A 14,003-nucleotide genomic window follows, 5' to 3' on the forward strand; every position below is an offset into this window, starting at 1 on the left:
ATGTCTTACACGAAAATCTATTAATATGTCAAAAATTCTAAGTGCAATCACTATGTTGCAATGGAACAATTTTAAAAATCACCAATTAATCAAGACAAAATGAACAAACTTGTCCAAACTACGATAAATCCAAACAGAATTCTGAATTTTTTTAAAAAAAACTGTTTTCAAAGTACATGCTTTCCTGGAAGTATTCTATCTTATTTTCAACATTATCATTTCCACCTAAAAAAATACATAGCCCTCATTCTCAACTCTGCTTTATTCACTGAAATGGGTTCCAAGGCAAATGGTCTCTCCATTAGCCTGAGCCATGCTCTGATTAAGAAACACAGTTTCTTACAAGAGTTTGGGGGATCACAACAAACATATCTAAAATAAGCATTTATATGGGTTACTTCTATATTTATCTAAAACCCATACATTCCATTTGAGAAATTTGAGGAAATGAATTTTTATAACAGAATTAAAAGCGAACCAAATACAAGGCCAGTTAACATCCATCCTTTTCTGTATTACAAAAACTGTAACAATGAAATTTTGTTTGTAAAATCCAATGTACATTTTATCATCTTGTATAAAATATCTATGGCCTCAGTAGCGGTTAAATTGCAGCTATAAAGGAAATTGTCCCGAGATAAATGGTTTCCCTATGAGAAGGCTTCACTGCTACACTTCACCTCAGGACAATAAATCAAATTAACGGCACCTTGTCCTCTGTCCAATGACATCATCAGTTTGACCACATCTTGGGAATCGGGTGCAAAAACATATGCTATTTAAGGCATGAAATTATATTACTGCTTTCTGTCCATCCGACCTCATATTTCAGGTCTCTGAAGCAGTCATTCACCTAAAGGTTCTCTTAAAAGCTACAGATTTTTTTTTCCTGCTGCATTCAGGACCTGCCTACTGTGAGTGAAAGAAGAAAAATGGTGAGAACTGGTTATTTGAAATTAGCTTGTGTTCAGTCCATCAAACCTAGAATTTTGTTACAAATTAAACTGAAGACCAATGTTCCACAAAATATATGGCTAGCCACTCACCAAAATGTCTTAACATAATTTCAAAGGCTTAACACATTAGTGTTAAACTCCACTCCTCTACTACTTCCCTAAACTAGGCAGCAGTAAACATCCACCAATGAGAAGCAACACCGGTGTCTCTCTCTCCCTCTCTCTCTCTCTCTCACACACACACACACACACACACCCCTACACAAAATAAAATAGGAAAATTTTACCACAGGAAAAACCAAAAATCAAAATTTACTGTTTCCTCTAAACAGTAAAAGTTAATCTGCCTCTCACAAGCCAACTGTCCTAAGTTTAGATAAAACATAAAATCAGTTCTGACAGCTTAAAGAGGGGCAGGTGTGCTGGGAGGAGACTAAGTTTCAAGACCAGGGTAAACACAATGCCTGTGTTTATTCTTCTCTTTTCACTCATTTAACCATGACACAAATACTCAAAGAACCCCATTTTTGGTTTTCAGTAGTGCTACAATTAAAATAAGCAAGTCTATGACAGCGATGCCACAAAATTTACGTCTGCTCCATTTTAAATTAGAATGAAGATGTTAGAAAGGGAGCACCACACTAAGAAATTATGAAAGCGTTGTTCATTGGAATTGCTAAAATACTTAGCTACTCCACAACTCCTAGAGGAAAAAAAAATGTGTCCATTTCACAAATACTGCAGATCTTTACAAAGCCTTGAAGTATTTAATATGGGGGTGGGGAGAAACTAGGGTACCTAACCCCAAAACAAAGTGATTTGGGTGAAACCAAAATAGATCTCATAGGCTCCAAAATGAGACAGGACAAATCTTCCCCCCTAGGCCCAATACTACTGCAAACTGTAAGAAAGTCTTTTTCAGAGAAAACAAACCATCACAGAGTTGATACTTAGCTAGGAGCTGTTTTAATGCTAGTAAGGCCCCAAGAGAGTTTGTTTTGCCCGCGGAGGAGGGGAAAGTGAGTGGAAGTTGGTGGGGGTAGTCATTTTGGTTATTAGTAAATAAATCAAGCAGCAGAGAACATGAGGCCTAGGCAACTGCTAGAGGAGCCAAGGCCTAGCTTTCCCTCTCTCTTCCCAGCACGGCCTGGGTTTGATCTCAGAGCCCTGTGGATTGCCAAGGAAAAAAAAAAAAAGAATCATATCGAACCACAAAAGCACATGGGGCGAATGTAAAATATAAACACGGCGTTGGGCTGTGAGTGGCTGTTATTAAAGGTCTGAATTACTAAACATGAGAGGCGGGGAAAGCCAGGCGGCCATTTCAATAATATAAACCTCCCAGAATTAGACATTATTCAAATGAGAAGAGGTTCGGCAAAGCAGAGAGTAAAGACGACCCAGCACCCAGCGAGAAAACACTACAGAAGCAGGGAGGGGGATCCCCGTCACTCCCCACCGATTCCCAACAGGAGAGAGGAAATCGAAAATGCGATCAACTTGTCAGGCCAGCCCATTCTGGGGCAGAAGGGCAGCTCTTTACATCCAAGTTCTCGGGAGGCCTATGGGCGCTTCTGGGGCCTCGGAGCGAGAGGCCCCGGAGGGCCACCCGCCCCGTGCGTCCCCGTCAGGCGCAGCGGGCGTGGGGGGAGCAGCAGATAAGGGGGCGGCAGGCAGGGAAAGGCAAAGGGAGACGAAGGTCAGACCACGCCAGGCACCTCCAGCCCAACTCGCTGGCGAAGCCCCGACCGCCGGCCCCGGGAGTGCGGGCCGCCCCAGAGGACATCCCCTCCGAAGGAACTTGCCCTGAGGACTCCTTCCAACCCAGTCCACACCCCAGAGGGCGACGCAGACCCCCGAGCGAGTTCCCCAAACCCGCTGCCCCAGGCCACCTCGCAGCGCCCACAACCGCTCACCCCTACCCACCTAGAGCGCAGGCCTGGCTCGGGTCAGGCCGCCACACCGGGGACGAGTGGGGCGCGGCCAAGGTGCCTGGGGCCGTGACCCCCGGGCTCAGCCCCGCTCCGACCCCCGTGTGGCGGCAGGGCACGGGCAGGGAGCTCTCCCCGCGCGCACTCCCAGATGCCCTGCGGGCCGCCCCCCGCAATGGGCAGCGCCCCCCCCCGCCCGGGCCAGCTCCCGGGGAAAGACGCGTGCGGGTGTCCGGCCGCCGCGGTCTGCTCTGGCCCCGCCGCCTCCCCGGCATTGTGCTCGCCACCGCCTCCATCCCCCTCCACGCCCCCCACCCCGCGCCCGCCTGGCCCCGGCCGCTCGCCCGCGCCCCACTGCGCCCCGCCGGCCCAGCAGCTATGAATATGTAAAATGTCTTTATTGTCCTCTCCCTCAGCCCCGGCCCCGCCGCCCTGCCGCGAACCCGCTCGGGTTCGGGCACGGCGGCCAGGAGGCGGCGGCGGTGGTGGCGGCGGCTGGCGGAGGAGGAGGGCCGGTGCCGGCGGGCGGGCGGCGAGCCGCGGCGGGGTGGGCCGGGGGCAGGAGGAGGGCGGTGGATCGCAGCCCACTTTGCCCCTTGTCTTCCCCCTCCGCCTGGCCGCTCCGAGCCTCTTTCCCCCTCCGCTCGGCGCCCGGCGGGGGCTCCGTGCTCCCCGGCCCCCCATCTCCCCGCCGTTAATTATAATAATCCTGAGTACTAATAAATTATGCTAAGTCGCGGGGGGGGGGCAGCGGGAGCCGGGGTTGAGTATGAATATGAATATGTAAAATGCTGTAATGATTACCTGCTGCTGCTGCCGCCGCGGCTGAACTCTCATCTTGACTCGCTGCTCCTCCGTCCGCCATTTTGAATATTTTAACCAAAATCGCCCGGTCGATAAACCCTCCCTCGCTCTGGCTCCCCTCCCCCCTCCCGCCCTGCTTGCCTCCTCCCTCCTCTCCGCCCCCTCCCGCTCCTTCCTCTCCCCGCGTGCGCGCCAGGGGGCGCGCGAGGCCGGTGCTGTTCGCCGCCGGCCCCCTCAGAACTCCACTCCCCCTCCCGCGCTCTGCGCACGCGCTTCTGGGCCGCTGTGGCCCTTCGGTAGCTAAAGCAGCGCCCTCAATCTGCCAGTCACACCTTCACTTCATTTTTCGTTTCGGCTCTGCGCATGCGTGTCTTTCTCCCCGCGCCTGAAGTGTGGCCGGCGCATGCGCTCCCTTTAGCTGGTAAACAGCCTACATAGTGTGCCAGGGCTTGTGTCTTCTTACACTTCTCACTTTTCTTCCGGCTTTGCTTCCCTCCCGGCTTCGCTCCGACTTCCCCTAGTGGCCTGTGGCATTGTAAAAGCAGGGCAAGGAGCACAGCGGTCAGGAGAGTAGGGGAGGGGCAGTTAGCTGCTTGCGTGCCCTGCGCTCCGTACTTTTTACTGACTTTTCGCGCAGCTGAAACATTGGCAACAATGGAGAAGCCGCTCCTCGCTAGGTAATTTCCGGCCCTCGGGGCAGGTACGGGCGGAAACGACCGCCACGAGGAGCTGGGCACGAGGCTCTGCTGAACCACGCGCCGGCCTCCCGCTTTAAATTTGAATCCGAACTAATCCCCGCCCCCGGCTCTGCAAAAGCTGGAGACCCGGCCCTGGCTTACGCGAGGGGGAGTGTCCTGTGATTGTTTTAATTAGCCCTACAGCTCTTCTGCTGTACTTGCTTATAACGCCCAGCTGGCTTCCTCGGGAGCTGGGTGTCTTATTAGGTCGCTAATTTCCGCCCTACCCTTCCCTTCTGCTTTCACGCCCCTCGAACGCCGCTCCCCCTATCGAAACCAACAGACCCCCTCTACTGAGACTTTCTCCCCGCCTTGGAACATCTTTTAAAACCTAGCAGTAAACTGGATGACTAATAAAAATGTCGAAATCAACTGTAACTTCATCATGAATTTTATTTTGCTTTGTTTCTCAGAGTAAATATAGTGGGGACAGGTTTCCCGTTGCAGGTATCTTTCTTGGTAACTAGTCATAATGTTGCTGAGATTTCTTTATCTTAAATGATAAAATTCCCTGGACAAAGTATCAGTTCTCATTATTTTACGAATTCTTAAAGCCTTAAGATTTTTCTAGGCTTTTTTTTTTAATAGAAAGAAAGGTGTATTTCATGGTAAGCAAAGTTTTTTAAAAAAAACTCCAGTTAATCTGCCTTGAGAGATATGATGTTTAAATCGGGTAGACTTGCTGGTTCTTCACTTAAAAACAAAAAACTGATCTCCAAGTGAGAGTCAGCAATTATTTTAACGGCTAAAGTTTTAATCATCAGTTCTAGCATGCTCGTTGAACTTTAACTGTGCAAGTACAGTTAAAGCTATTGTCAGTGACAGCCAGCGATTTGGGGGTGGGATTGATTTATTCGTGGTAATTAAGTCTTAGGGTGTGTGCATGACTGTTTGAACCAAATAGACTGCCCTGTAATCCAATTATTTCGAGTCACACCAACCAGCACAGTTAAGGAAATGAAATATTTAGCCAGTTAATCTGGAAATACGGCCTAAGTTATATTCACCAGCATTACTATAAGGAAGTCTCAGAATCATCAACCTTATTGGAAATAGCTAAGTACATGCCCCTTCTCTGGGGGACACAAATTTGAAATCATCTCCGCTAAGAAAAAGAACTCAAATAGCCTTATTTAATTTCCTATCTTCTATTTAATCTTAATTTTGCTCTTTGGTTCAACACGTAAGTTAATACGACCTTCGGAAAGTCATTGAAACTAGTGTATGTGTTATGCATTCTTTACTGTTTCACTTCTATAAAAGGAAATTTTCATGGAAAGGATTTTTATTTAAGGAAGGATAGTTCTGTGAGAACAAAAATAGCTTAAAATAGACTATCAAAGTTTCATTTTCCTCCTAATGAGATATTTGTGTTTCCAACTGTGTCCCCAGTGCCTAGCGCAATGCCTGGGCATAGTAGGTGTTCATATTTGTTGAAGAAAAATAGTAAATATACAGTTGTATATGTTAGGATTATTTGTAAAATTAATGTAGTCATTTATTCAATAAAAAATTGTAAACATCTGCTTTCTGCCATTAACTTACTAGGTGCTAAAAATAGGAAAATGTGTAGGACACTACTTTGACTTCAGCAAGCTCATGTATATCACTTTAAAAAAAACCAAATCCTTACAATACCCTGGGAGGTAGAAACTCTTTATCCCAATTATCTAGGATGGGAAAATTGAGGCATTAGAGATGTCAAGTAACTTGCCCAGTGTCACACCACTATTAAGTATTAGAGCTAAAATTCAAACATAGGCAAGGGACGGTACTCTTAACCACTACACTAAGTTATTTGCTTTGGATCAGGTAAAATCTTGGAGGTAACATGTGTTAGGCTGTTCATGCATTGCTATAAAGAAATATCTGATACTGGGTAATTTATAAGAAAAGAGGTTTAATTGACTCATGGGTCTGTAGGATGCACTGGAAGCATAGCACTGGGAAGGACTTCTGAGGAGGACTCTGGAAGCTTACAGTCATGGTGAAGGCCAAGCAAGAGCTTGTACATCACACAAGAGAGCAGGAACAAGAGAAAGAGTAGAGGGGCAGGTGCCACACACTTTTAAAGGACCATGTCTTATAAGAACTCACTATCACGAGGACAGCACCAAGGGGATGGTGCTAAACCATTCATGAGAAATCTACCCCAATGACCCAATCACCTGTTATTGCACTGCTATAAAGAAATACCCGAGATGGGGTAATTTACAAAGAAGTGTGATTAGCTCACAGTTCCCACAGGCTGTGAGCTACACATTTTTAAACAACCAGATTTCATGAGAACTCACTATCACCAGAACAGCAAGGGAGAAATCCACCCCCATGATCCAATCACCTCCCTCCAGGCCCCACCACCAAAATTGAGGATCACAATTTGACATAGATTTGATGGGGACACAGATTAAACCATATTAGTACAAATAGTTTAGTATAGGAGGGGAACACATTAACAATGTCCTTGTATATAATGTCATCATCATAAAAATGTAGGTCAGATGCAATGATCACACCTAAAATCCTACCACTTTGGAAGACTGAGGCAGAAGGATTGCTTGACACCAGGAGTTCAAGACCAGCTTGAGCAACACAGACCCTCTCTCTACAAAAAATTAAGGTGGGTGTGGTGGCACACACCTATGGTCCCAGCTCCTTAGCTCCTTGGGAGGTTGAGGTGAGAGGTAAGGACTGCTTGAGGGCAGGAGTTCGAGGCTGCTGTGAGCTATGATGGTGCCACTGCACTCCTGCCTGGGTGACAGAGACTGACTCAAAAAAAAATTATTTTAATAAATACAAATAAAAAGGTATATGTGGATGAGAACTTCACATAAAAACAAATAGCAGCTCTATTATATTGCCAAAAACTAGAAATAATTCAACTGTTCTTCATATGAATGAATAAACATTCATACCACAGAATACTACTCAGCAATTGAAAAGAATGAACTACTGTCATATGCAACAAATTCAATGAATCTCAAAGGCATTATGCTGACTGAAAGAAGCTGGTCTCAAAAGGTTATGTAGCATGAACCATATGGTTCCATCTATATGATATTAATGAGATAACAAAACTATGGTGATAGAAAACAGATCAGTGGTTGCCAGGAGATAATTACAGGGGAAGGTGTAATTACACAGGATAGGCACAAGGGAAGTTTGGAGGAGGGGGGTGATTAATGGAGTTGTTCTGTATGCTGAGTATGATAGAGGTAACACCAATCTATACATATAGTAAAATACACACATGGCACAGTAGTGCAGGGGAGTGATGGTTACTTCTGCCTAGATGTTACCATTACTGGATGGATGTTCCTTAGTAACAGCCCTAAAGTGTCAACAGGAATGTGTTCCATCTGTCTTGCTAAAGTGCAACACAACACACAGGCTCCCTTGCAGCTAGGTGTGGCCATGTGACAAAATTTTGACTATTGAATTATAAAGAGTTAATTTGGTGGGATTTCTGGGAGCACTTTTTAAAGAAACAAGTTTTGGGAGGCCAAGGTGGGAGGATCACTTGAGGCCAGGAGTTGAGGGCCAGACCTGGCAACTTATGAGACTGTATCACTACAAATATTTAAACATTTAGCTGGGTGTGGTGGTGCATGCCTGTAGTCCCAGCTACCTGGGAGGCTTAGGTGGAAGAATCACTTGAGTCTGGAAGGCTGAGATAGCAGTGAGCCTTGATCTCGCCACTTCAGTGCAACAACCTCAGTGTCCAATGTCCCAGTCCCACCTGCAGAACAGAGCAAAACCCTGTCTCAAAAAAATAAAAGAAGCAAGTTTGTTCTTCCTCCTTTATTTCTCTTCCTGCTGCCTAGAATGCAGACGTGAAGACTGAAATTCTTGCAGTGTTCTTGGGCCTTGAAGTGCTATTTTTCTCAAAAGACTATACCCTGATAGGAGCAATGAGCAGATCAGATCTTCTCCACAGGCGGAGGGAAGCACAGGACTGGGATTGGCACAGCCTTCCTTGTACCGAAGTTAACTCTTGGTGCCACCACATAGTTTTGTTAAAGACTGGGGAATTCAGACACTGGGAAATGTATTTTAATGAATTATGATGGCCTTAGGTGACTAAATTAAAAATTATCACTTTTTATAAGCATCCCCAACATTTCACCTGTTCATAAAGATTAACATTCTAATCTAGCAAATTAATTTGTTTTGTGGCCTAGGGGTGCACTTCATAACTAATTAATCTTACAGCAGAGGCTTTCAAACTATGTTGAAGTCTTCAGTGCCAGCCTTAATGAAAAAGAAGCCCTCTATCTCCTCTTCAGCCCAAATGGTTCTGCTTTACCTGTATTGGAGTTCAAGACAAAATTTTGTTTAAAAACATGGTATCACTGCATATATATGTATATGTGTGTCTGTGTGTGTGTGTACATGTATACATATACAGATGTATATAAAATAAAAAAAAACAAGGGTGCCATTACTCTTTAGTATTTTATTGACACATTAGCAAGGGTAAAAAGTAAATGAAATTAAATAATTGATACAAATATTGGGAAGTCATAGAAATTCTCATTTTATGTGTAAGTTATTGTCTATGTAGAAAATACAAGAAAGTCAATCAAATCATTGTTAGTACAGATAAAATAGTTTATACATACACACAAATAATTTCATATATATATATATGAAATTCACTGTCTTGGAAGATTCAACCGAGGTGCATAGACTATAATACACCAAGCTTAAAGGTGTATATACCACAAATACATCAAGCAAGCTTGGCAAAAGAAACTTTAAAAAGTTTTCAAGCCAGGCATGGTGGCACATGCCTGGAGTCCCAGTTACTTGAGAGGCTGAGAATGGAGCTTTGCTTGAGCCCAGAAGTTTGAAACTAGCCTAGCAACATAGAACGAGACTGTCTCTTAGGAAAAAAAAAATGTTCAAGATAAAATGACGATGACCATTGGATATAAAGCACTGGGACCATGATCTCCTTTTTGTCCATGTCTCATAGTGTATCCAGTTTTTCCAAGGAAGATTTTGATCCTGCCTCAGATATTTCCATGGTCTTTCCCCCTTGAGCAGGTGGAGAGATCTTCTACTAAATTAATGAATGGAAACTGGTCACATGCCTTAACATTCATAACAAGATGTCACACTTACTGACGGTAGCTGACCGCTGCAATTTATGTTTCCACCCTTAATGTACAGCATAGAATACTTCTACTTCTCGGAAATCTTTATAATTCATTACTTATCAAAAAGCTCAATATCACTTATGGAGAACTAGCTGATGGAGACATAGCCATTTTCTCTTCTAATTCAGCATCAGCAAATACCATATATGACACTGCTCTTGCTACTTACTATCCCTTCCAAGCCCCTGGGCAACTTTAATCCCTAACCGTTTCTTATGCTGAGCCTAGACTCTTGCTCAAACACGATTCTCCCCAACCAGTGCTTCAAGCAGCTATTGGCATCTCCTCAGCATTGGCATGCAATATAAAATCCATTTGCTATTTCACCTCTAGATACTCTTAAAAGCCAAACTGTCAGAAAGCCATGCACTTGAAATACATCATTTTATCCCCTGTAAGATTCTTTCCTAGAATTGTACTTGGGACTTATGTCATCAGCCTACATTAAAATCATAAGAAGAAAAAACTCTTAGAAGTTATCATATTTACTGTAGAAGTGTTGTTGGAGTATCTATCTTTTATCTGAGAATTATTTTTTAACATCTGAAGGGCAGAGGTTAAGTAACATGCCCAAGTTTACACAGTAAGGGACAGAACTAGGAATTGAACCAAAGATTGCCTGATTCCATATCCTCAGTTCCTTTCTTCTCTGAGCCCCCAGATCTGTTTGCCAGCTCCTGCCCCAACCTGACTTGGTTGCCAGCTCCTGCCCCAACCTGACTTCCCCTCGCATCTAGACATTCAGTCCTTCACTTCGTTTCCATGTATAAGGTACCAAATTTTCCCCCTGCATTTATTTACATTTATGCCCTTCCTGCTTTTTCCTACCCCTTTCTGTTCTTCCTCATAAGCTTTCTCTAGATAAACTCTCCCTGCATTTACTCAACAACCCATTATTGTCTGACATCTGCTCCAATCATTTTTCTAAAGTTACTTTATTGGAAACCACTGATGACCTCCTAACTGCCAAATCTGATGACATCTTCACTCCTCATCTTGCCCCATCTCTCTGCAGTTTGACAATGTTGATCGTTCCTTCCTTCTCAAAGCCATCTCTGCCTCTGGCCTCAAAGACAAATTGCTCTTCAATTTCTCCTCTTATCTCTCTAACTCTGTCTTGATTTTCCTCACTGGATCCTCTTTTTCTTCCCATTAAATATAGGGATTTTGCAAGGATCTGCTGGTGTCCCTCTCATGTTGCAAGCCTGTTTGGTGTGATTATCCCAATTTCAACTACTAACATCCCTCTGAAGACGACCTATACCTTCAGTCCCCATGTCTCCTCGGATTGTCAGACTGTGTTACATTTGTTTCCTTCACTACAGTATAAACTATCAAGGAGTGGACTATATCTTTTTTTTCTTCTTCTTCTTAATGTTACAGTACAGGCCTAGACATAGTCGATAGCTTAACATTTTTTAAACAGATTTTCTTGTCTACTTCTCCCTATGTTTTAATGACCATCCAAGGTCATGTAAAAAGCGTTCACACGTTTACTTCTTCATAAATGTTCATCGAGTACCTGCCATGTACTTGGCATCACTCTAGGCAAAACATTTCTTTTGGATTTTTGGAACATTCTAGGATCAATACACATTTAGTTCAACCTTTTTATCTTCCAAGTCTACATCTACAATTCTATATTTTATCCATTCAGATGCACAATTCTCCACGTTTTAATATCTTTGACATCATGATGCACCTTACAAAGGTTTGATAAGAAAGCAGTGTGTCACAGTTTAATTGGCAGCATTTTTTGTTTTTGAGCCAGGGTCTCATTCTGTGCCCCAAGCCGAGCGCAGTGGTGTGATCATGGCTCACTGCAGCCTCCACCTGCCGGGTTCAAGCAATCTTCCCACCTCAGCCTTCCAAACAGCTAGAACTACAGGGTTGTGTGCTACCACACCCAATTAATTTTTTATTTTTATAGAAACAGAGTCTTGCTATGTTGCCCAGGCTGCTCTCAGACTCTTAGACTGAAGCAATCCTCCTGCCTCGGCTTCCCAAAGTGTTGGGGTTTCAGGCATGAGTCACCACACTGGGCCTTGGCAGCATTTTCTGATGGTATATAAAATCATAGTGCATCTTACAATGACATTTTAAACTTCATGAAATGTAATGATTATATTGATAATTAGGATTATAAACTTCATTCTATTATGTTTTGTCATCTGAGAAATGTTTAGTAATTCTGAGTGTGCTGGACTTTCTAAGGTAAGAAAAATATATTTTTAAAGGATTTTCAGTAATAAGGGTTAAAACTAAAGGAAAAGGACTTACAATGGCACAACAGTTTCACAAATCTAAACATTTCCTCTGCTCCAAATATTCAGCAATGACAGATGAAATAAAAAAAGAAAACCCCTAAAAAGCAATAAAATAAATGGGAAAAAAAAAAGAAAACCAAAAAGAAACAGACTCAAAAGCAATAATCATTTCCACGAACCAGAAAGAACATTGAAGTGCAGACCATGAGTAGGTTAGCTGCCTTGGGCCTGCTGGGCTTCAGCTCAGAGGCAGGCAGTGGTACTTGGGGTTTAGCAGCACAAAGAGGAAGAATTGGAACTAGGCTCTGGGCTCGGAAGCATCCTGCTCTCTACATGCAGGTCCACACACTTTTTTTTTTTTTTTGGGGTAATTGGTGGGTTTTCTTTATAATGACCTTCATTCATATTTTAATATATACATATTTTAATATGTACATATTACATAAATCAAAATTCAAAACTCAAACTATAGCACTTTATGATACAGAGAAATCTCATGTTTACTTCATTCTCGTTTTCCCTCTTCTTTAGGAAGTCATTTTTATTGGTTTGTTGTGTATTCTTCCAACATCTCTTCTCACAACTATATATATTCTTATTTCTCTTCCTTTGTTTTTGTTTTTGTTGACATAGGATTTCTCTATGATGTTGCCCAGGCTGGAGTGCAGTGGCTATTCACAGGCACAACCATAGCTCCCTGCAGCCCAAATTCCTGGGCTCAAGTGATCCTCTTGCCTCAGCCTCTATACCTTGCTTTTGTCACTTAAATGTAAGTACAGAAGATTGTTCCATATCAGGATATGGAGATTTTACTCATTCTTTTTCATGGCTCTGTCTACTTCATTGTGTGCATGAACTGTGGTTTACTCAACCAGTCCTCTCTTGCTGGACATGGCTATTTACAGATAAATGTTCCCTGTTACTCTCAATATCACAATGAACAACCTTGTACCTATGTCATTTCACACTCCCACACACTTTTGTGAATGGAGGCTGAGTAAAATTGTGGCCTAACTTCTGCCTGGGGCCACAGCTTTATAGGATATTGAAGATTTAGCCAAGTAGGAAGACCACCCACTGGATCATTCTCCTAAGATCTAGTTATAGATTAGAAGCTTGGGAAGTAGGGTGGAGGCAAATGTAAAACTAGTAAATAGGCCCGGTGCCATGGCCTGTGCCTGAAATTCCAGCACTTTGGGAGGCCGAGACAGGCGGATCACCTGGAGTCAGGAGTTCAAGACCAGCCTGACTGACATAGCGAAACCCCATCTCTACTAAAAATACAATAAGTAGCCAGGCTTGGTGGCATGCCCCTGTAATATCAGCTACTTGGAAGTCTGAGGCAGGAGAATCACTTGAACCCAGGAGGTGGAGGTTGCGCTAAGCTGAGATTGCACCACTGCACTCCAGCCTGGGCGACAGAGCAAGACTCCATCTCAAAAACAAACAAACAAACGAAAAACTAGTAAACAGCAAATAAGAGAGAGAAAGAGGCTTCCAAACAAATATATATATATATAGGATGGATATAAAATATATATTTCAAAAACTAAATTTATGCGTTAATATATTTAATTTAACTATAAAATAAATGGTGAATTAAATTTGTATTTAATCTTTTAAAATTATGTTTAACTTACATTAAGACAATTTATCCTTTTCTTTTTTACAGGGTCTTGTTCTGTGTCCCAAGCTAGAATGTAATGACACGATCGCAGTTCACTATAGCCTCAACCTCCCGAGCTCAAATGATCCTTCCACTTCAGCCTCCCAAGTAGCTGAGACCAGAGGCCCATGCCACCACACCCAAATAATTATTTTATTTTTTAGAAATGAAGTCTCACTATGTTGCCCAGGCTGGTCTCAAACTTGTGGGCTCAAGCAATCCTCCTGCCTCAGCCTCTTGAAGTACTGGGATTACAAGCATGAGCCACCACACCCAGTAATTTATCCAATTTGGCACCTAATCCATCAGGGCAGCTGCCAGCTGTGCCCAAGGCCAGAGCATATTTGCTTAATTTCTGTCCATTTCATGAGATTTTCTAAGAGACATGGGGCACAAGGAGCTTTAATAATCCTCTGACAAAGTTGGATGCACAAAAGAGCGAGAGAGAACACTCTGCCCCATTCTGGCAAATTCAGGACT

General features: G+C 43.4%; 1 protein-coding gene across 2 annotated transcripts in view; it reads right to left on the bottom strand.

The window, feature by feature from the left end:
* POU2F1 (POU class 2 homeobox 1) overlaps positions 1–3,818 on the bottom strand; it is a 182,092-nt gene extending 178,274 nt beyond the window's left edge. The window contains exon 1 of one of the 2 annotated variants that reach the window (XM_032291508.1): positions 3,692–3,818. In XM_032291508.1, coding sequence (XP_032147399.1) covers positions 3,692–3,752 — 61 coding nt within the window. In that variant the 5' untranslated portion in view covers positions 3,753–3,818. The remainder of the gene's footprint in view (positions 1–3,691) is intronic. The other variant, XM_032291510.1, reaches the window with a different exon arrangement.
* Positions 3,819–14,003: the final 10,185 nt, after the last annotated feature.

The sequence above is a fragment of the Sapajus apella genome, unplaced genomic scaffold (genome assembly GCF_009761245.1).
Source record: "Sapajus apella isolate SASKATOON/1434 unplaced genomic scaffold, GSC_monkey_1.0 scaffold25, whole genome shotgun sequence".
NCBI classification, from domain to species: Eukaryota; Metazoa; Chordata; class Mammalia; order Primates; family Cebidae; genus Sapajus; species Sapajus apella.